We start from the raw sequence: 23,139 nt of genomic DNA, 5'->3' as shown, positions 1-23,139 counted from the left end.
GGCTTAATTTTAGCTTTACTGTAGAGATCAGCCTCCCACCTGACACATCCCACCACCTGATCTCTCCCAAACCGCTCTCATCCCTCCCCCACCCCACAATTGTCCCTGCCATCTTAAGGGGGGGGGGGGTTATTATTATTATTTTTTTAAATCATATTCTGCTGTGTAGGATCCCCCTTATCCCCCAACCTCCCTGATCCCCCCCAAAGAGCTCTCCCAGTATTCTATCCCACCACTTTTTTTTTTTTATATGCTTAGATCGCATGCCTGCGCACCCGCCCCTCACCTCCCGCGCGCTCCCGGCATTGAAAGAAGGAAGTTCCCCAGCGATGGGCCACCCACCCGCCTCCCTACAGCTGCTCCCATCCACCAACGATCTGCACCATCGCTTGCCGATGCAGAGAGGGCCACAGAGTGGATCAGGATCGCTTCCAGCTGCTTGAAACCCTTTACGACGTACAGGAAATGCATTGTTAAGGGGTTAAATAATTAAGTTGAATTAGTGCTAAACCACCTTAAGGAAGGAGATAAGGGCAGGCGATATCTGAATATTAATTTGTCATTGGTTAGCTAGGATTCTTTTGTTCTGAGCGACCGGGAAATCAATGAAATGAGAAAACATAAAACAATATACTCATTTGACAAAATAAAGCTGCAGTTTTCATTGCAAAAGTATTCTCAGATATGAAGGTTCAAAATCATAAAGATTATTTGTGTTTAGTTGTCCTTTAAAAAAACGTTAAAAATTTTTTTTTCATTGGTGCTTTCTTCGTATATATCCAAATTACATGACGAATGTCAATTTGTCAGAAAACGCATGCACATCTCTAATATATAAGTGTTTATACATGTAAATATGTATATAAATACATATATACACACAAATATATGTAAAGTTTAAAAGTTTACTTTAAGCATGCCACTTGTAAACTGGCCGACAATGTTAAATTATGCAAGATGAAAAAAAAATCTCTAAAATCTTTAGATTTTTAAAGCTGTTGCTAAGATTATGTTACATAATTTTGCACTATGTGCAGAATTATGTAACATTGTTTTTTGCGTTTACTGTCCATTTAAAGTGTAAGGTTTGGCGTAATAAGATGATGCTTTTGTTCATAGTAGAATCAGATTTCAGCTATGACACAACCCCTAACCCAGTGATGGTGAACTTTGGCATGGGATGTTTCAGAACTACATTTCCCATGATGCTTAGGTACTCTGAAGTCAAGGGGAACATCATGGGAAATGTAGTTCTGAAACACCTGGAGTGCCAAGGTTCGTCACCACTGCCCTAACATTTAAAGGGACAGTATACTGTAAAATAGTTTTTCCCTTAATGTGTTTACAATTGCTTTTTTTTACTAACTGCAGAGTAAAAAATGTATGCAAATTAGCTTTTTAAGGTTTATTTGTGTATATTAAAGCTCTGATTTTGTGTTTTGAAGCCACAGCCTAATAAAATAGGTTGAGCTTGTAGGTATAATCCGATCTCATTACTGTATCACATTGTGCAAATATACTTGCTTCTTTATCTTATATCTGTCCTTTAAACAATCACCAGTACTTTGAGAGAACAATGGAAAATCAACATTGTATTACCTTATCTCTGCTATATCCGACTGGGAGTGTAATTTCTTCTGCTGGCTGTGTTTACAAAGCTTATCTATAGCTGATACGCGCGGCCACAAACTTTCAGAATAGGTGGGGATGCCACATGCTAAATTAACAATTTCAAATGCCAATATAAGGGTAAAGGAGCTACTTGTAAACAATTTAATACACTCCAGCAGGTAAAGTGGATCATTGGGAACAAATTAAAGGGGAGAACATTTTTGAGTAAACTGTCCCTTTAAGGACAGTTTTTAGGGTAAAGATCTCTAACATCTGTTACAGTGAGGCACATTTAATAAAACAAATACAAGTTTGATTTTAAATAAAAATACATTATCAAATGATCCTCTGGTCTGAGTGGGTAGCACTTGTATTATCAAATTAGTTAATTGAGAGGTAAAATAATGTAGGTGTAACATCTAAAACAGATGTTCTAGCATAAACATAAAAGGCCCTATTTCATTAGGTAATTGTATTAAAGGGACCGTCTACACAAGAATTTGTATTGTTTTAAAAGATAGATAATCCCTTTATTAACCATTCCCCAGTTTTGCATAACCAACACAGTTATATTAATATACTTTTAACCTCTGTGATTATCTTGTATCTAAGCCTCTGCAAACTGCCCCTTTATTTCAGTTCTTTTGACAGACTTGCAGTCTAGCCAATCAGTGCCTGCTCACAGATAACTTCACGTGCACCAGCACAGTGTTATCTATATGAAATACATGAACTAACACCCTCTAGTGGTGAAAAACTGTTAAAATGCATTCTGAAAAGAGGTGGCCTTCAAAGTCTAAGAAATTAGCATATGAACCTCCTAGGTTAAGCTTTTAACCCCTTAATGACCGGACCATTTTTCAGTTTTCTTACCCTTAATGACAATGGCTATTTTTAAATTTCTGCAGTGTTTGTGTTTAGCTGTAATTTTCCTCTTACTCATTTACTGTACCCACACATATTGTATACCGTTTTTCTCGCCATTAAATGGACTTTCTAAAGATACCATTTTTTTCATCACATCTTATAATTTAATATAAAAAATATATAAAATATGAGGAAAAAAATGGAAAAAAAACACACTTTTTCTAACTTTGACCTCCAAAAATCTGTTACACATCTACAACCACCAAAAAACACCCATGCTAAATAGTTTCTAAATTTTGTCCTGAGTTTAGAAATACCCAATGGTTACATGTTGTTTGCTTTTTTTGCAAGTTATAGGGCAATAAGTACAAGTAGAACTTTGCTATTTCCAAACCACTTTTTTTTCAAAATTAGCGCTAGTAACATTGGAACACTGATATCTGTCCGGAATCCCTGAATATCCCTTGACATGTATATATTTTTTTTTAGAAGACAACCCAAAGTATTGATTTATGCCCATTTTGGTATATTTCATGCCACCATTTCACTGCCAAATGCGAGCAAATAAAAAAAATTGTTCACTTTTTCACAAATTTTGTCACAAACTTTAGGTTTCTCACTGAAATTATTTACAAACAGTTTGTGCAATTATGGCACAAATGGTTGTAAATGCTTCTCTGGGATCCCCTTTGTTCAGAAATAGCAGACATATATGGCTTTGGCGTTGCTTTTTGGTAATTAGAAGGCCGCTAAATGCAGCTGCGCACCACACGTGTATTATGCCCAGCAGTGAAGGGGTTAATTAGGGATCTTGTAGGGACCTTGAAGGGTTAATTTTAGCTTTAGTGTAGTGTAGTAGACAACCCAAAGTATTGATCTAGGCCCATTTTGGTATATTTCATGCCACCATTTCACCGCCAAATGCGAGCAAATAAAAAAAAAAGTGACATTTTTCACAATTTTAGGTTTCTCACTTAAATTATTTACAAACAGCTTGTGCAATTATGGCACAAATGGTTGTAAATGCTTCTCTGGAATCTCCTTTGTTCAGAAATAGCAGACATATATGGCTTTGGCGTTGCTTTTTGGCAATTAGGAGGCCGCTAAATGCTGCTGCGCACCACACTTGTATTAAGCCCAGCAGTGAAGGGGTTAATTAGGTAGCTTGTAGAGAGCTTGCAGGGTTAATTTTAGCTTTAGTGTAGAGATTAGCCTCCCACCTGACACATCCCACCCCCTGATCCCTCCCAGACAGCTCTCTTCCCTCCCCCACCCCACAATTGTCCCCGCCATCTTAAGTACTGGCAGAAAGTCTGCCAGTACTAAAATAAAAGGTGTTTTTTTTTTTTTTTAATTATTCAGCTGTGATGGACCCCTGCCTTAACCCACAACCTCCCTGATCCCCCCAAACACCTCTCTAACCCTCCCCACCTACCTAATTGCCACCATCTTGGGTACTGGCAGCTGTCTGCCAGTACCCAGTGTTCCCCAAAAAATAAAGTGTTTTTTTTTATTTTTAAATGTTTTTTTTTCCATTTTTTCTGTAGTGTAGCTGCCCCCCCCCAGTACCCCCCACCCCCCTAACCCTACCAGATCCTATTATTATTAAAAAAAAATTACAGTTTGCTGCCCCCCTCCCTCTTACCAAAATTCATTGGTGGCAGTGCCAGTGATTGCTGCGCGCGCACACACACACACAAACAAACACGCACGGCCCCCCCCGCACGCTCCCGGCATCCGGTGTGCACAATGTACTTGAAGGAACCGGATGCCGGGTAGCGATGGGCCGCCCACCCTCCTCCCTGTAAGCTCCCACCCACCAACGAACGGCCCCATCGCTACCGGTGCAGAGAGGGCCACAGAGTGGCTCTCTCTGCATCGGATGCTTTTTAAAGGGTATTGCAGGATGCCTCAATATCGAGGCATCACTGCAATACCCTGAGAGCTGCTGGAAGCAATTGCGATCGCTTCCAGCACTCTCAGACAACTGACGTACCAGGTACGTCCATTGTCACTAACTGCAAGTTTTTGCAGGACGTACCTGGTACGTCAGTTGTCATTAAGGGGTTAACTAAGAATACCAAAAGAACAAAGCAAAATTGGTGATAAAAGTAAATTGGAAAATTGTGTAAAATGACACGCTCTATCTGAATCATGAAAGTTTATTTTGGCCTAGACTGTCCCTTTAAGAAACAAATCACCTTTATCTACTATGTGACTGCTTTAAAAGGGACAGAATCAATGTTGTGGTCCTGGAACAAGCCTCATCTTGCTCCAGATGAAGATGTGGGGACTAACTGGAGCATATACGTGTATGCTTGTTTTTCATTTGCTCAATAACTGCAGTGTTTTCTCTAAGACTTATTTAATAGACACACCACATGAATGATTTTATTGAGCACCCAGCTAAAATGTAATCCAATATTAAAGGGACAGTCTAATTTTTATTGTTTAAAAAAAGATAGATAATCCCTTTATTACCCATTCCCTATATTTGCATAACCAACAGAGTTATAATAATACACGTTTTACCTCTGTGATTACCTTGTATCTAAGCCTCTGCAGACTGCCCCCTTATTTCAGTTCTTTTGACAGACTTGCATTTTAGCCAATCAGTACTGACTCCTAGGTAACTCCACGGGCGTGAGCACAATGTTTATCTATATGGCAAACATGAACTAACGCCTTCTAGTGGTGAAAAACTGTCAAAATGTATTCAATAAGAGGCGGCCTTCAAGGTCTAAGAAATTATAATATGAACCTCCTAGGTTTAGCTTTTAACTAAGAATACCAAGAAAACAAAGCAAAATTGGTTATAAAAGTAAATTGGAAAGTTGTTTAAAATTACATACCCTATCTGAATCATGAAGATTTATTTTGGACTAGACTGTCCTTTTACACTAAAATGAACATATATTAATTTATTTTCAATGTTTGTTGCACAAATTAAGAAACATTTTTAAATAACATACAATGTAATAATATTGCAAAGTATTAATCTGCCCCTACCCAGCTACTTCATAATGTCACCCGGCTGGCTAGATTTTCTGTAGAGAACACTGTATTCACATCTGGAGTTGCAGAGGAGAACAACTTAAATTTCAGATTTAACCCCTTTTACAGGGCTCATTTTAAAGATAAAATACTGGTATGAAATAGAATGTCCCTTTAATCGCGTATATGTGCAGTTCTGATTATCAGAATTCCAGTAATACTTACAGCTGTTTAGTGGAAATGTGCTGTTGATTTGTTCCATTACATCTGTAAGGTCTGTGCTGGTGCTATGATGTGGGGACAGAATGCCATCTGTGGATACATTCATCATTAATGATTGAAATATAAAAGAACACTTCACATTATAAAATGTCAACAGTCCAAAGTTCATTAACCATAAAAGAACAACAGTGAAATAATTGGCCCTACAAGACAAAGAGTAGATATAACCTCCAGGTCTTTGCCCATCTTTTAATTTTTTTTATTTAATATCAAATGTTTAATGTTCACTTTTATCAAATATTTTGCAGTGATTTGATTTAAAGTGATGGTAAATTCTCCCTTTTTAAAAACAGATCCGGAATGTTAGTGATATTTTAGATGGAGTTTAATTCATCGGATGTAATGAAGAGGCGCTATAACTTACTTTTTAATATAGAACAAGCTATTGATGCTGCTGTTCGTTCCTGGCAGACTGCTTCTCATTCTGTTTTGCATATGTAAATATGACCCTGGGGATAGTCTCCATAAGGGTGATGGGGGAAACCAGACGTGGACTCCTTGCCCAATGTGCTTAGAGGGATATGGCTGCACCTCACTGACGAGGCCCAAAGGAGGCCGAAACGATCGTCTGGGGTTGTCATGTTCCTTGTTCAGAGGAGAATTGCCTGGTATTTCGGGGCTGGACTGACCATGTCGGCGGGATCAAACTGATATACTACAGGAAAGTTTTCCTCTGTGAAAAGCACAATTGGGCAGAAAGTGATGGTAAATTCTCCCTTTTTAAAAACAGATCCGGAATGTTAGTGATATTTTAGATGGAGTTTTAATTAACAGTTGTAATGAAGTTGTGCTATAAATTACTTTTTAATGTAGATATGAAATTCAAATAACCCATGCTCCAACGCCCACTTCAAAAGTCAATTTTTCTGTAAGCGAACAGTTTGAATTGTTGTCCAATCAGCGCTCTAGCTACAACAAAAGTGCCATAAGGGGAGATCACTAATTGGACAACATTTCAAACCGTTAGCTCACAGAAAAACTGACTTTTGAAGTGGGCGATGGAGCACAGGTTATTTGAATTTTATATCTATATTAAAAGGTAAAACAGAATGAGAAGCCAGGAACAAACAGCAGCATCAATAGCTTGTTCTATGGCCTGGTTGCCACCTGGTAGCAGCTTCTTTCTGCCCAATTGTGCTTTTCACAGAGGAAAACTTTCCTGTAGTATATCAGTTTGATCCCGCCGACATGGTCAGTCCAGCCCCGAAATACCAGGCAATTCTCCTCTGAACAAGGAACATGACAACCCCAGACGATCGTTTCGGCCTCCTTTGGGCCTCGTCAGTGAGGTGCAGCCATATCCCTCTAAGCACATTGGGCAAGGAGTCCACATCTGGTTTCCCCCATCACCCTTAGGGAGACTATCCCCAGGGTCATATTTACATATGCAAAACAGAATGAGAAGCAGTCTGCCAGGAACGAACAGCAGCATCAATAGCTTGTTCTATGGCCCGGCTGCCACCTGGTAGTAGCTTCTTTCTGCCCAATTGTGCTTTTCACAGAGGAAAACTTTCCTGTAGTATATCAGTTTGATCCCGCCGACATGGTCAGTCCAGCCCCAAAATACCAGGCAATTCTCCTCTGAACAAGGAACATGACAACCCCAGACGATCGTTTCGGCCTCCTTTGGGCCTCGTCAGTGAGGTGCAGCCATATCCCTCTAAGCACATTGGGCAAGGAGTCCACGTCTGGTTTCCCTCATCACCCTTAGGGAAACTATCCCCAGGGTCATATTTACATATGCAAAACAGAATGAGAAGCAGTCTGCCAGGAACGAACAGCAGCATCAATAGCTTGTTCTATGGCCCGGTTGCCACCTGGTAGTAGCTTCTTTCTGCCCAATTGTGCTTTTCAACGAGGAAAACTTTCCTGTAGTATATCAGTTTGATCCCGCCGACATGGTCAGTCCAGCCCCGAAATACCAGGCAATTCTCCTCTGAACAAGGAACATGACAACCCCAGACGATCGTTTCGGCCTCCTTTGGGCCTCGTCAGTGAGGTGCAGCCATATCCCTCTAAGCACATTGGGAAAGGAGTCCGCATCTGGTTTCCCCCATCACCCTTAGGGAGACTATCCCCAGGGTCATATTTACATATGCAAAACAGAATGAGAAGCAGTCTGCCAGGAACGAACAGCAGCATCAATAGCTTGTTCTATGGCCCGGTTGCCACCTGGTAGTAGCTTCTTTCTGCCCAATTGTGCTTTTCACAGAGGAAAACTTTCCTGTAGTATATCAGTTTGATCCCGCCGACATGGTCAGTCCAGCCCCGAAATACCAGGCAATTCTCCTCTGAACAAGGAACATGACAACCCCAGACGATCGTTTCGGCCTCCTTTGGGCCTCGTCAGTGAGGTGCAGCCATATCCCTCTAAGCACATTGGGCAAGGAGTCCACGTCTGGTTTCCCCCATCACCCTTATGGAGACTATCCCCAGGGTCATATTTACATATGCAAAACAGAATGAGAAGCAGTCTGCCAGGAACGAACAGCAGCATCAATAGCTTGTTCTATATTAAAAAGTAAGTTATAGCGCCTCTTCATTACATCCGATGAATTAAACTCCATCTAAAATATCACTAACATTCCGGATCTGTTTTTAAAAAGGGGAGAGTTTACCATCACTTTAAGGAGCTCCGTAAAATAAAGGGGCACAAAACTCAAAATTTAAATGCAGATGAATACATTTCAGTTTTGAAAAGAAGCATTTTTTATGCACATGTATTAGCAGGAAAAAAAAGTAGTGAAATCTATCACTGCTTCTAAACAGATCGGATGTGCGTATGCGTTGTGCACCCTCATTCAGACACTGTACACAGAGAGCATACAGAAAGAGAAGCGCTCTACTAGGAATGAACAACAGCTCAGCAGCTGGTTCTATGGCGAGTTACCACCCAGGAGCAGCCTCTACACACAAAGAGCAGGCAGTGGAATGTATTCACCAGTGTTATATGCGCTATGAGCAGACTCAGGGTTTGAATGCAGGTGGATGAAGTTACACGGTCACTGAAACAGTAATAACTTTTATAGGCTTTTTAATTTTATTTTTCGTTAGTATTCCAGCAAGACCTATATAGTTAGAAAAAAAAAAAATACTAGTGGTTAACAGCTGAAAACATGGAGTTCAGATTCAATGTTTTCAGTTGTTTTTTAAAGGACTATTACACCTGACATTTCAACAACGCATAAAATGTTATATTATTGCAAGTGAAATATTATTGCGATATCCATTCATTATTTATTTTGCAGCCTTTTGTTGTAAAATACACCTACAAAATATGTTTGTTTCACTTTCTCCCAGGGAGGCTTGGGTTAATACTTTAAGGCAATTTATGCAAGCTTTTGTTTACTTTTCCCTCCCTCCTTAAGCTTCTGTGGTGTCACATGCTTTTAAAATGTAGATTTATCAGTTTTGCATCAAGAATTATGATAGGCATATCCTTCTTTACAATAGTAACCAAGTTTGTATCAGTTCTAATCCACCTTAAAGGGACAGTCAACCCAAAAATTCTTCTAAGTGATATATATAAAGTTTAAATTGATCATTATTTACAAATGTAGCCACGTTTTGTGATCTTTATCGTTTGCAAGTAAAAGCACTTACTGTTTGTGCCGCTGCCATTTGAAAATGTCCATTTGGCCCCTCCCCTATTTCGTCATCATCTACATCATCATCTTCTTGTAATCGCAGTAACTTTGTGAGCCTCCTCGTAACCTGCTTTAGCGCATGCGCCTATTATACTGAAGAGGGAACGTTTGTAACCGGAACAAAATCCCTTGCTCATTATCTGAGCGGATCATAGTTGTGGAGGGTTGAACAGCACACTGATACGCCGCAACTATGAACCGCTCAGATAATGAGCAAGTGATTTTGTTCCGGTTACAAACGTTCCCCCTTCAGTATAATAGGCGCATTGCGCATGCGCTAAAGCAGGTTATGAGGAGGATTGCAAAGTTACTGCGATTACAAGAAGATGATGATGATGTAGATGATGACGAAATAGGGGAGGGTCCAAACGGACATTTTCAAACGGCAGCGGAGCGAACAGTAAGTGCTTTTACTTAACAATAAAGAACTGGGCTACATTTGTAAATAATGATCGATTTAAACTTTATATATATCACTTAGAAGAATTTTGGGGTTGACTATCCCTTAAAAGAAATACAAGAAGGCATAGTGATTTAAAAACATTCACAGGTGTTACACATTTATTTACCTATATTATAAAAGGCAATTTGTGGGTGCCCTTTTAAAAAATTTGGTGTCAATAGCTCTTTGTGTGTGAACAGAATAAAAAAAATAGAGACCATTAACTACTCACCAGACTGCTGAAACTGCAAGATATAATCCTGATTAGGCGAGTATCTTGGGGCAGGAGGCTGTGGTGATACAGACACGGAGACTCCATTAACCCTGGACTCCGATTCAGGCTGAAAGGCAAGGAAGAGAGAATACAAATTAAGAAACATAATTTATGCTTACCTGATAAATTTATTTCTCTTGTAGTGTATCCAGTCCACGGATCATCCATTACTTATGGGATATTAACTCCTCCCCAACAGGAAGTGCAAGAGGATTCACCCAGCAGAGCTGCTATATAGCTCCTCCCCTAACTGCCATTACCAGTCATTCGACCGAAAACATGCAGAGAAAGGAAAACCATAGGGTGCAGTGGTGACTGTAGTTTAATGGAAAAATTACCTGCCTTAAAGTGACAGGGCGGGCCGTGGACTGGATACACTACAAGAGAAATAAATTTATCAGGTAAGCATAAATTATGTTTTCTCTTGTTAAGTGTATCCAGTCCACGGATCATCCATTACTTATGGGATACCAATACCAAAGCTAAAGTACACGGATGACGGGAGGGACAGGCAGGCTCTTTATACGGAAGGAACCACTGCCTGAAGAACCTTTCTCCCAAAAACAGCCTCCGAAGAAGCAAAAGTGTCAAATTTGTAAAATTTGGAAAAAGTATGAAGAGAAGACCAAGTTGCAGCCTTGCAAATCTGTTCAACAGAAGCCTCATTCTTAAAGGCCCAAGTGGAAGCCACAGCTCTAGTAGAATGTGCTGTAATTCTTTCAGGAGGCTGCTGTCCAGCAGTCTCATAGGCTAACCGTATTATGCTACGAAGCCAAAAGGAGAGAGAGGTAGCCGAAGCTTTTTGACCTCTCCTCTGACCAGAATAAACGACAAACAGGGAAGACGTTTGTCGAAAATCCTTAGTTGCCTGTAGATAAAATTTCAGGGCACGGACTACATCTAGATTGTGTAGCAGACGTTCCTTTTTCGAAGAAGGATTAGGACACAAAGATGGAACCACAATCTCTTGATTGATATTCCTGTTAGTGACCACCTTAGGTAGGAACCCAGGTTTAGTATGCAGAACTACCTTGTCTGAATGAAAAATGAGATAAGGAGAATCACAATGTAAGGCAGATAACTCAGAGACTCTTCGAGCCGAGGAAATCGCCATTAAAAACAGAACTTTCCAAGATAACAACTTGATATCAATGGAATGAAGGGGTTCAAACGGAACCCCCTGTAAAACATTAAGAACTAAGTTCAAACTCCATGGTGGAGCAACAGTTTTAAACACAGGCTTGATCCTAGCTAAAGCCTGACAAAAAGCTTGAACGTCCGGAACTTCTGACAGACGTTTGTGTAAAAGAATGGACAGAGCTGAAATCTGTCCCTTTAAGGAACTAGCGGATAAACCCTTTTCTAAACCTTCTTGTAGAAAAGACAATATCCTCGGAATCCTAACCTTACTCCATGAGTAACTCTTGGATTCGCACCAATATAAGTATTTGCGCCATATCTTATGGTAAATCTTTCTGGTAACAGGCTTCCTAGCCTGTATTAAGGTATCAATAACTGACTCAGAAAAACCAAGTTTTGATAAAATCAAGCGTTCAATTTCCAAGCAGTCAGCTTCAGAGAAATTAGATTTTGATGTTTGAAGGGACCCTGGATCAGAAGGTCCTGTTTCAGAGGTAGCGACCAAGGTGGACAGGATGACATGTCCACTAGATCTGCATACCAAGTCCTGCGTGGCCATGCAGGCGCTATTAGAATCACTGATGCTCTCTCCTGTTTGATTCTGGCAATCAATCGAGGAAGCATCGGGAAGGGTGGAAACACATAAGCCATCCCGAAGGTCCAAGGTGCTGTCAAAGCATCTATCAGAACCGCTCCCGGATCCCTGGATCTGGACCCGTAACGAGGAAGCTTGGCGTTCTGTCGAGACGCCATGAGATCTATCTCTGGTTTGCCCCAACATCATTTGGGCAAAGACCTCCGGATGAAGTTCCCACTCCCCCGGATGAAAAGTCTGACGACTTAAGAAATCCGCCTCCCAGTTCTCCACTCCCGGGATGTGGATTGCTGACAGGTGGCAAGAGTGAGACTCTGCCCAGCGAATTATCTTTGATACTTCCATCATTGCTAGGGAGCTTCTTGTCCCTCCCTGATGGTTGATGTAAGCTACAGTCGTGATGTTGTCCGACTGAAACCTGATGAACCCCCGAGTTGTTAACTGGGGCCAAGCCAGAAGGGCATTGAGAACTGCTCTCAATTCCAGAATGTTTATTGGTAGGAGACTCTCCTCCTGATTCCATTGTCCCTGAGCCTTCAGAGAATTCCAGACAGCGCCCCAACCTAGTAGGCTGGCGTCTGTTGTTACAATTGTCCAGTCCGGCCTGCTGAATGGCATCCCCCTGGACAGATGTGGCCGAGAAAGCCACCATAGAAGAGAATTTCTGGTCTCTTGATCCAGATTCAGAGTAGGGGACAAGTCTGAGTAATCCCCATTCCACTGACTTAGCATGCACAATTGCAGCGGTCTGAGATGTAGGCGTGCAAAGGGTACTATGTCCATTGCTGCTACCATTAAGCCGATCACCTCCATGCATTGAGCTACTGACGGGTGTTGAATGGAATGAAGGACACGGCATGCATTTTGAAGCTTTGTTAACCTGTCTTCTGTCAGGTAAATCTTCATTTCTACAGAATCTATAAGAGTCCCCAAGAAGGGAACTCTTGTGAGTGGAAAGAGAGAACTCTTCTTTTCGTTCACCTTCCATCCATGCGACCTTAGAAATGCCAGTACTAACTCTGTATGAGACTTGGCAGTTTGAAAGCTTGTATCAGAATGTCGTCTAGGTACGGAGCTACCGCAATTCCTCGCGGTCTTAGTACCGCCAGAAGAGCACCCAGAACCTTTGTGAAGATTCTCGGAGCCGTAGCCAATCCGAATGGAAGAGCTACAAACTGGTAATGCCTGTCTAGAAAGGCAAAACTTAGATACCGGTAATGATCTTTGTGAATCGGTATGTGAAGGTAAGCATCCTTTAAATCCACTGTGGTCATGTACTGACCCTTTTGGATCATGGGTAAAATTGTCCGAATAGTCTCCATTTTGAACGATGGAACTCTTAGGAATTTGTTTAGGATCTTTAAATCCAGGATTGGCCTGAAAGTTCCCTCTTTTTTGGGAACCACAAACAGATTTGAGTAAAACCCTTGTCCCTGTTCCGACCGTGGAACTGGATGGATTACTCCCATTAATAAAAGCTCTTGTACGCAGCGTAGAAACGCCTCTTTCTTTATTTGGTTTGTTGACAACCTTGACAGATGAAATCTCTCTCTTGGGGGAGAGTATTTGAAGTCCAGAAGGTATCCCTGAGATATTATCTCTAGCGCCCAGGGATCCTGGACATCTCTTGCCCAAGCCTGGGCGAAGAGAGAAAGTCTGCCCCCCACTAGATCCGTTCCCGGATCGGGGGCCCTCAATTCATGCTGACCAGGATTTTAGCCACAGTGCTCTGCGCGCCTGAATGGCGAATCCGGAATTCTTAGCCGTAAGCTTAGTTAAATGTACTACGGCATCTGAAATAAATGAGTTAGCTAACTTAAGAGCTTTAAGCCTGTGTGTAATCTCATCTAATGGAGCTGATTCAAGTGTCCCTTCCAGAGACTCAAACCAAAATGCTGCTGCAGCCGTGACAGGCGCAATGCATGCAAGGGGTTGCAATATAAAACCTTGTTGAACAAACATTTTCTTAAGGTAACCCTCTAACTTTTTATCCATTGGATCTGAAAAGGCACAGCTATCCTCCACCGGGATAGTGGTACGCTTAGCTAAAGTAGAAACTGCTCCCTCCACCTTAGGGATCGTTTGCCATAAGTCTCGTGTGGTGGTGTCTATTGGAAACATCTTTCTAAATATCGGAGGGGGTGAGAACGGCACACCGGGTCTATCCCACTCCTTAGTAACAATTTCAGTAAGTCTCTTAGGTATAGGAAAAACGTCAGTACTCGACGGTACCGCAAAATATTTATCCAACCTACACATTTTTTCTGGTATTGCAACTGTGTTACAATCATTCAGAGCCGCTAACACCTCCCCTAGTAATACACGGAGGTTTTCCAGCTTAAATTTAAAATTTGAAATATCTGAATCCAATCTGTTTGGATCAGAACCGTCAGCCGCAGAATGAAGCTCTCCGTCCTCATGTTCTGCAAGTTGTGACGCAGTATCTGACATGGCCCTAACATTATCAGCGCACTCTGTTCTCACCCCAGAGTGATCACGCTTACCTCTTAGTTCTGGTAATTTAGCCAAAACTTCAGTCATAACAGTAGCCATATCCTGTAATGTGATTTGTAATGGCCGCCCAGATGTACTCGGCGCCACAATATCACGCACCCCCCGAGCGGGAGATGCAGGTACTGACACGTGAGGCGAGTTAGTCGGCATAACTCTCCCCTCGTTGTTTGGTGAAATGTGTTCAATTTGTACAGATTGACTTTTATTTAAAGTAGCATCAATACAGTTAGTACATAAATTTCTATTGGGCTCCACTTTGGCATTAGCACATATAGCACAGATGTCTTCCTCTGAATCAGACATGTTTAACACACTAGCAAATAAACTAGCAACTTGGAAATACTTTTCAAGTAATTTACTATAATATGAAAACGTACTGTGCCTATAAGAAGCACAGAAAGAGTTATGACAGTTGAAAGTTAAAAAACTGAAAGGTTATAGCATCAAATCTTTGTAAAAAACACAATTTTAGCAAAGGCTTGTTCCCATTAGCGAAGGATAACTAACCCTGATAGCAGAAAAAAAAGTTACAGAAATAAACGTTTTTTATCACAGTCAACTACAATCTCACAGCTCTGCTGTGAATGATTACCTCCCTCAAAACAAGTTTTGAAGACCCCTGAGTTCTGTAGAGATGAACCGGATCATGCAGGAAATACAATGAGCTTCTGACTGAATTTTTTGACCTTCCCCTCACACACAACAGTGAGAGAGATCAGTAAACTGTCATAAATTAAATAAAACAACTGCCAAGTGGAAAAAATAATGCCCAAAACATTTTATTCACCCAGTACCTCAGAAAATGAAACGATTTTACATGCCAGCAAAAAACGTTTAACATAAATTAAGTGTTATTAACCCCTTAATGACAACTGACGTACCAGGTACGTCATGCATTAACAAGCAGTTAATGACAATGGACGTACCTGGTACGTCAGTTGTCTAACAGAGTGCTGGAAGTGATCACAATCACTTCCAGCAGCTCTGAGGGTATTGCAGTGATGCCTCGATATGGAGGCATCCTGCAATACCCCTTTACAAGCCTCCGATGCAGAGAGAGCCACTCTGTGGCCCTCTCTGCACCGGTAGTGATGGTGCCGATGGTGCCTTTGCCCAGTGGGAGGAGGGAGCGTGTGCGCGCGCGTGCACGATGCGCGCATGTGCACGATGCGCGTGCACTGGTGCGCGCGTGCACGATGCGCGTGCACGGGTGCGCGCGTGCACGTGGATGCGCGTGCACGTGCGCACATTAGCCACACTGACACCAATGAAGGAAGGGGGGAAAAAAAAGTTAAAAAAAAAAAAGTTAAATTTTTTTATTTATTTTTTACATATAAAAGGATCTGGGAGGGGGAGGGGGTGGGGGTATTGTGGGGGGGCTGCTACACTACAGAAATAAATTTGTATAAAAAATACAAATAAAAGTTATAAATAAAATTTAAATAGTTTGGTTTGTGGGGCCAAACTGGGTACTGGCAGACAGCTGCCAGTACCCAAGATGGCGGTAATTAGGTAGGGGAGAGGGTTAGAGAGCTGGAGGGGGGGATCAGGGAGGTTGGTGCTAAGGCAGGGGTCCATCACAACTAAAATATTTTATAATTTTTATTTAAAAAAAAAAAAAAAAACTCTTTTATTTAGTACTGGCAGACTTTCTGCCAGTACTTAAGATGGCGGTAACAATTGTGGGGTGGGGGAGGGAAGAGAGCTGTTTGGGAGGGATCAGGGGGTGGGATGTGTCAGGTGGGAGGCTGATCTCTAAAATTAACCCTGCAAGCTCCCTACAAGCTACCTAATTTAACCCCTTCACTGCTGGGCATAATTCACGTGTGGTGCGCAGCAGCATTTAGCGGCCTTCTAATTACCAAAAAGCAACGCCAAAGCCATATAAGTCTGCTATTTCTGAACAAAGGGGATCCCAGAGAAGCTTTTACAACAATTTCTGCCATAATAGCACAAGCTGTTTGTAAATAATTTCAGTGAGAAACCTAAAATTGTGAAAAATGTAAAGTTTTTTTTTTATTTGCTCGCATTTGGCGGTGAAATGGTGGCATAAAATATACCAAAATGGGCCTAGATCAATACTTGGGGTTGTCTACTACACTACACTAAAGCTAAAATTAAACCTACAAGCTCCCTACAAGCTCCCTAATTAACCCCTTCACTCCTGGGCATAAAACATGTGTGGTGCGCAGCGGCATTTAGCGGCCTTCTAATTACCAAAAAGCAACCACAAAGCCATATAAGTCTGTTATTTCTGAACAAAGGGGATCCCAGAGAAGCATTTACAACCATTTGTGCCATAATTGCAGAAGATGTTTGTAAATAATTTCAGTGGGAAACCTAAAGTTTGTGACAAAATTTGTGAAAAACAGAATTTATGTTTACCTGATAAATTACTTTCTCCAACGGTGTGTCCGGTCCACGGCGTCATCCTTACTTGTGGGATATTCTCTTCCCCAACAGGAAATGGCAAAGAGCCCAGCAAAGCTGGTCACATGATCCCTCCTAGGCTCCGCCTACCCCAGTCATTCGACCGACGTTAAGGAGGAATATTTGCATAGGAGAAACCATATGGTACCGTGGTGACTGTAGTTAAAGAAAATAAATTATCAGACCTGATTAAAAAAACCAGGGCGGGCCGTGGACCGGACACACCGTTGGAGAAAGTAATTTATCAGGTAAACATAAATTCTGTTTTCTCCAACATAGGTGTGTCCGGTCCACGGCGTCATCCTTACTTGTGGGAACCAATACCAAAGCTTTAGGACACGGATGAAGGGAGGGAGCAAATCAGGTCACCTAAATGGAAGGCACCACGGCTTGCAAAACCTTTCTCCCAAAAATAGCCTCAGAAGAAGCAAAAGTATCAAACTTGTAAAATTTGGTAAAAGTATGCAGTGAAGACCAAGTCGCTGCCCTACATATCTGATCAACAGAAGCCTCGTTCTTGAAGGCCCATGTGGAAGCCACAGCCCTAGTGGAATGAGCTGTGATTCTTTCGGGAGGCTGCCGTCCGGCAGTCTCGTAAGCCAATCTGATGATGCTTTTAATCCAAAAAGAGAGAGAGGTAGAAGTTGCTTTTTGACCTCTCCTTTTACCGGAATAAACAACAAACAAGGAAGATGTTTGTCTAAAATCCTTTGTAGCATCTAAATAGAATTTTAGAGCGCGAACAACATCCAAATTGTGCAACAAACGTTCCTTCTTTGAAACTGGTTTCGGACACAGAGAAGGTACGATAATCTCCTGGTTAATGTTTTTGTTAGAAACAACTTTTGGAAGAAAACCAGGTTTAGTACGTAAAACCACCTTATCTGCATGGAACACCAGATAAGGAGGAGAACACTGCAGAGCCGATAATTCTGAAACTCTTCTAGCAGAAGAAATTGCAACTAAAAACAAAACTTTCCAAGATAATAACTTAATATCAACGGAATGCAAGGGTTCAAACGGAACCCCCTGAAGAACTGAAAGAACTAAATTGAGACTCCAAGGAGGAGTCAAAGGTTTGTAAACAGGCTTAATTCTAACCAGAGCCTGAACAAAGGCTTGAACATCTGGCACAGCGGCCAGCTTTTTGTGAAGTAACACAGACAAGGCAGAAATCTGTCCCTTCAGGGAACTTGCAGATAATCCTTTTTCCAATCCTTCTTGAAGGAAGGATAGAATCCTAGGAATCTTAACCTTGTCCCAAGGGAATCCTTTAGATTCACACCAACAGATATATTTTTTCCAAATTTTGTGGTAAATCTTTCTAGTTACAGGCTTTCTGGCCTGAACAAGAGTATCGATAACAGAATCTGAGAATCCTCGCTTCGATAAGATCAAGCGTTCAATCTCCAAGCAGTCAGCTGGAGTGAAACCAGATTCGGATGTTCGAACGGACCCTGAACAAGAAGGTCTCGTCTCAAAGGTAGCTTCCAAGGAGGAGCCGATGACATATTCACCAGATCTGCGTACCAAGTCCTGCGTGGCCACGCAGGAGCTATCAAGATCACCGACGCCCTCTCCTGATTGATCCTGGCTACCAGCCTGGGGATGAGAGGAAACGGCGGGAACACATAAGCTAGTTTGAAGGTCCAAGGTGCTACTAGTGCATCCACTAGAGCCGCCTTGGGATCCCTGGATCTGGACCCGTAGCAAGGAACTTTGAAGTTCTGACGAGAGGCCATCAGATCCATGTCTGGAATGCCCCACAGCTGAGTGACTTGGGCAAAGATTTCCGGATGGAGTTCCCACTCCCCCGGATGCAATGTCTGATGACTCAGAAAATCCGCTTCCCAATTTTCCACTCCTGGGATGTGGATAGCAGACAGGTGGCAGGAGTGGGACTCCGCCCATAGAATGATTTTGGTCACTTCTTCCATCGCCAGGGAACTCCTTGTTCCCCCCTGATGGTTGATGTACGCAACAGTTGTCATGTTGTCTGATTGAAACCGTATGAACTTGGCCCTCGCTAGCTGAGGCCAAGCCTTGAGAGCATTGAATATCGCTCTCAGTTCCAGAATATTTATCGGTAGAAGAGATTCTTCCCGAGACCAAAGACCCTGAGCTTTCAGGGATCCCCAGACCGCGCCCCAGCCCATCAGACTGGCGTCGGTCGTGACAATGACCCACTCTGGTCTGCGGAATGTCATCCCTCGTGACAGGTTGTCCAGGGACAGCCACCAACGGAGTGAGTCTCTTGTCCTCTTTTTTGCTTGTATCTTCGGAGACAAGTCTGTATAATCCCCATTCCACTGACTGAGCATGCACAGTTGTAATGGTCTTAGATGAATGCGTGCAAAAGGAACTATGTCCATTGCCGCTACCATCAACCCGATCACTTCCATGCACTGAGCTATGGAAGGAAGAGGAACGGAATGAAGTATCCGACAAGAGTCTAGAAGTTTTGTTTTTCTGGCCTCTGTCAGAAAAATCCTCATTTCTAAGGAGTCTATTATTGTTCCCAAGAAGGGAACCCTTGTTGACGGAGATAGAGAACTCTTTTCCACGTTCACTTTCCATCCGTGAGATCTGAGAAAGGCCAGGACAATGTCCGTGTGAGCCTTTGCTTGAGGAAGGGACGACGCTTGAATCAGAATGTCGTCCAAGTAAGGTACTACAGCAATGCCCCTTGGTCTTAGCACAGCTAGAAGGGACCCTAGTACCTTTGTGAAAATCCTTGGAGCAGTGGCTAATCCGAAAGGAAGCGCCACGAACTGGTAATGTTTGTCCAGGAATGCGAACCTCAGGAACCGATGATGTTCCTTGTGGATAGGAATATGTAGATACGCATCCTTTAAATCCACCGTGGTCATGAATTGACCTTCCTGGATGGAAGGAAGAATAGTTCGAATGGTTTCCATCTTGAACGATGGAACCTTGAGAAACTTGTTTAAGATCTTGAGATCTAAGATTGGTCTGAACGTTCCCTCTTTTTTGGGAACTATAAACAGATTGGAGTAGAACCCCATCCCTTGTTCTCTTAATGGAACGGGATGAATCACTCCCATTTTTAACAGGTCTTCTACACAATGTAAGAATGCCTGTCTTTTTATGTGGTCTGAAGACAACTGAGACCTGTGGAACCTCCCCCTTGGGGGAAGTCCCTTGAATTCCAGAAGATAACCTTGGGAGACTATTTCTAGCGCCCAAGGATCCAGAACATCTCTTGCCCAAGCCTGAGCGAAGAGAGAGAGTCTGCCCCCCACCAGATCCGGTCCCGGATCGGGGGCCAACATTTCATGCTGTCTTGGTAGCAGTGGCAGGTTTCTTGGCCTGCTTTCCCTTGTTCCAGCCTTGCATTGGTCTCCAAGCTGGCTTGGCTTGAGAAGTATTACCCTCTTGCTTAGAGGACGTAGCACTTTGGGCTGGTCCGTTTCTACGAAAGGGACGAAAATTAGGTTTATTTTTTGCCTTGAAAGGCCGATCCTGAGGAAGGGCGTGGCCCTTACCCCCAGTGATATCCGAGATAATCTCTTTCAAGTCAGGGCCAAACAGCGTTTTCCCCTTGAAAGGAATGTTAAGTAGCTTGTTCTTGGAAGACGCATCAGCCGACCAAGATTTCAACCAAAGCGCTCTGCGCGCCACAATAACAAACCCAGAATTCTTAGCCGCTAACCTAGCCAATTGCAAAGTGGCGTCTAGGGTGAAAGAATTAGCCAATTTGAGAGCATTGATTCTGTCCATAATCTCCTCATAAGGAGGAGAATCACTGTCGACCGCCTTTATCAGCTCATCGAACCAGAAACATGCGGCTGTAGCGACAGGGACAATGCATGAAATTGGTTGTAGAAGGTAACCCTGCTGAACAAACATCTTTTTAAGCAAACCTTCTAATTTTTTATCCATAGGATCTTTGAAAGCACAACTATCCTCTATGGGTATAGTGGTGCGTTTGTTTAAAGTGGAAACCGCTCCCTCGACCTTGGGGACTGTCTGCCATAAGTCCTTTCTGGGGTCGACCATAGGAAACAATTTTTTAAATATGGGGGGAGGGACGAAAGAAATACCGGGCCTTTCCCATTCTTTATTAACAATGTCCGCCACCCGCTTGGGTATAGGAAAAGCTTCTGGGAGCCCCGGCACCTCTAGGAACTTGTCCATTTTACATAGTTTCTCTGGGATGACCAACTTGTCACAATCATCCAGAGTGGATAATACCTCCTTAAGCAGAATGCGGAGATGTTCCAACTTAAATTTAAATGCAATCACATCAGGTTCAGCTTGTTGAGAAATGTTCCCTGAATCAGTAATTTCTCCCTCAGACAAAACCTCCCTGGCCCCATCAGACTGAGTTAGGGGCCCTTCAGAAATATTAATATCAGCGTCGTCATGCTCTTCAGTATCTAAAACAGAGCAGTCGCGCTTACGCTGATAAGTGTTCATTTTGGCTAAAATGTTTTTGACAGAATTATCCATTACAGCCGTTAATTGTTGCATAGTAAGGAGTATTGGCGCGCTAGATGTACTAGGGGCCTCCTGAGTGGGCAAGACTCGTGTAGACGAAGGAGGGAATGATGCAGTACCATGCTTACTCCCCTCACTTGAGGAATCATCTTGGGCATCATTGTCATTGTCACATAAATCACATTTATTTAAATGAATAGGAATTCTGGCTTCCCCACATTCAGAACACAGTCTATCTGGTAGTTCAGACATGTTAAACAGGCATAAACTTGATAACAAGTACAAAAAACGTTTTAAAATAAAACCGTTACTGTCACTTTAAATTTTAAACTGAACACACTTTATTACTGCAAATGCGAAAAAACATGAAGGAATTGTTCAAAATTCACCAAATTTTCACCACAGTGTCTTAAAGCCTTAAAAGTATTGCACACCAAATTTGGAAGCTTTAACCCTTAAAATAACGGAACCGGAGCCGTTTTGAACTTAAACCCCTTTACAGTCCCTGGTATCTGCTTTGCTGAGACCCAACCAAGCCCCAAGGGGAATACGATACCAAATGACGCCTTCAGAAAGTCTTTTCTAAGTATCAGAGCTCCTCTCACATGCGACTGCATGCCATGCCTCTCAAAAACAAGTGCGCAACACCGGCGCGAAAATGAGGCTCTGCCTATGCTTTGGGAAAGCCCCTAAAGAATAAGGTGTCTAAAACAGTGCCTGCCGATATTATTATATCAAAATACCCAGATAAAATGATTCCTCAAGGCTAAATATGTGTTAATAATCAATCGATTTAGCCCAAAAAAAGTCTACAGTCTTAATAAGCCCTTTTTGAAGCCCTTATTTACAATCGTAATAAACATGGCTTACCGGATCCCAGAGGGAAAATGACAGCTTCCAGCATTACATCGTCTTGTTAGAATGTGTCATACCTCAAGCAGCAAGAGACTGCTCACTGTTCCCCCAACTGAAGTTAATTGCTCTCAACAGTCCTGTGTGGAACAGCCATGGATTTTAGTGACGGTTGCTAAAATCATTTTCCTCATACAAACAGAAATCTTCATCTCTTTTCTGTTTCTGATTAAATAGTACATACCAGCACTATTTCAAAATAACAAACTCTTGATTGAATAATAAAAACTACAGTTAAACACTAAAAAACTCTAAGCCATCTCCGTGGAGATGTTGCCTGTACAACGGCAATAAGAATGACTGGGGTAGGCGGAGCCTAGGAGGGATCATGTGACCAGCTTTGCTGGGCTCTTTGCCATTTCCTGTTGGGGAAGAGAATATCCCACAAGTAAGGATGACGCCGTGGACCGGACACACCTATGTTGGAGAAAAGTGAACTTTTTTTTTTTTTTTTTATCGCATTTGGCGGTGAAATGGTGGCATGAAATATACCAAAATGGGCCTAGATCAATACTTTGGGATGTCTTCTAAAACAAAATATATACATGTCAAGGGATATTCAGGTATTCCTGACAGATATCAGGGTTCCAAAGTAACTAGCGCTCATTTTGAAAAAAAGTGGTTTGGAAATAGCAAAGTGCTACTTGTATTTATTGCCCCATAAATTGCAAAAAAAGCAAAGAACATGTAAACATTGGGTATTTCTAAACTCAGGACAAAATTTAGAAACTATTTAGCATGGGTGTTTTTTGGTGGTTGTAGATGTGTAACAGATTTTGGGGGTCAAAGTTAGAAAAAGTGTGTTTTTTTTCATTTTTTCCTCATATTTTATCTTTTTTTTTTAGTAAATTATAAGATATGATGAAAATAATGGTATCTTTAGAAAGTCCATTTAGTGACGAGAAAAACGGTATATAATATGTGTGGGTACAGTAAACGAGTAAGAGGAAAATTACAGCTAAACGCAAAC

The 23,139-nt window shown here is 42.0% G+C and overlaps 1 protein-coding gene across 5 annotated transcripts in view; it reads right to left on the bottom strand.

Moving 5' to 3' along the window:
* Positions 1-23,139, bottom strand: part of UTRN (utrophin) — a 1,395,536-nt gene that overhangs the window by 19,125 nt on the left and 1,353,272 nt on the right. For all 5 annotated transcript variants that reach the window (XM_053711837.1, XM_053711835.1, XM_053711836.1 and 2 more), the window contains 2 exons: positions 10,076-10,184; positions 5,698-5,784 (listed from right to left, as the gene is read on the bottom strand). In XM_053711837.1, coding sequence (XP_053567812.1) covers positions 5,698-5,784; positions 10,076-10,184 — 196 coding nt within the window. The remainder of the gene's footprint in view (positions 1-5,697; positions 5,785-10,075; positions 10,185-23,139) is intronic.

Source organism: Bombina bombina, chromosome 4, assembly GCF_027579735.1.
Source record: "Bombina bombina isolate aBomBom1 chromosome 4, aBomBom1.pri, whole genome shotgun sequence".
Lineage (NCBI taxonomy): Eukaryota > Metazoa > Chordata > Amphibia > Anura > Bombinatoridae > Bombina > Bombina bombina.
Note: the sequence above shows the minus strand (reverse complement) of the source record. Positions and strands in the feature narration are given on the sequence as shown.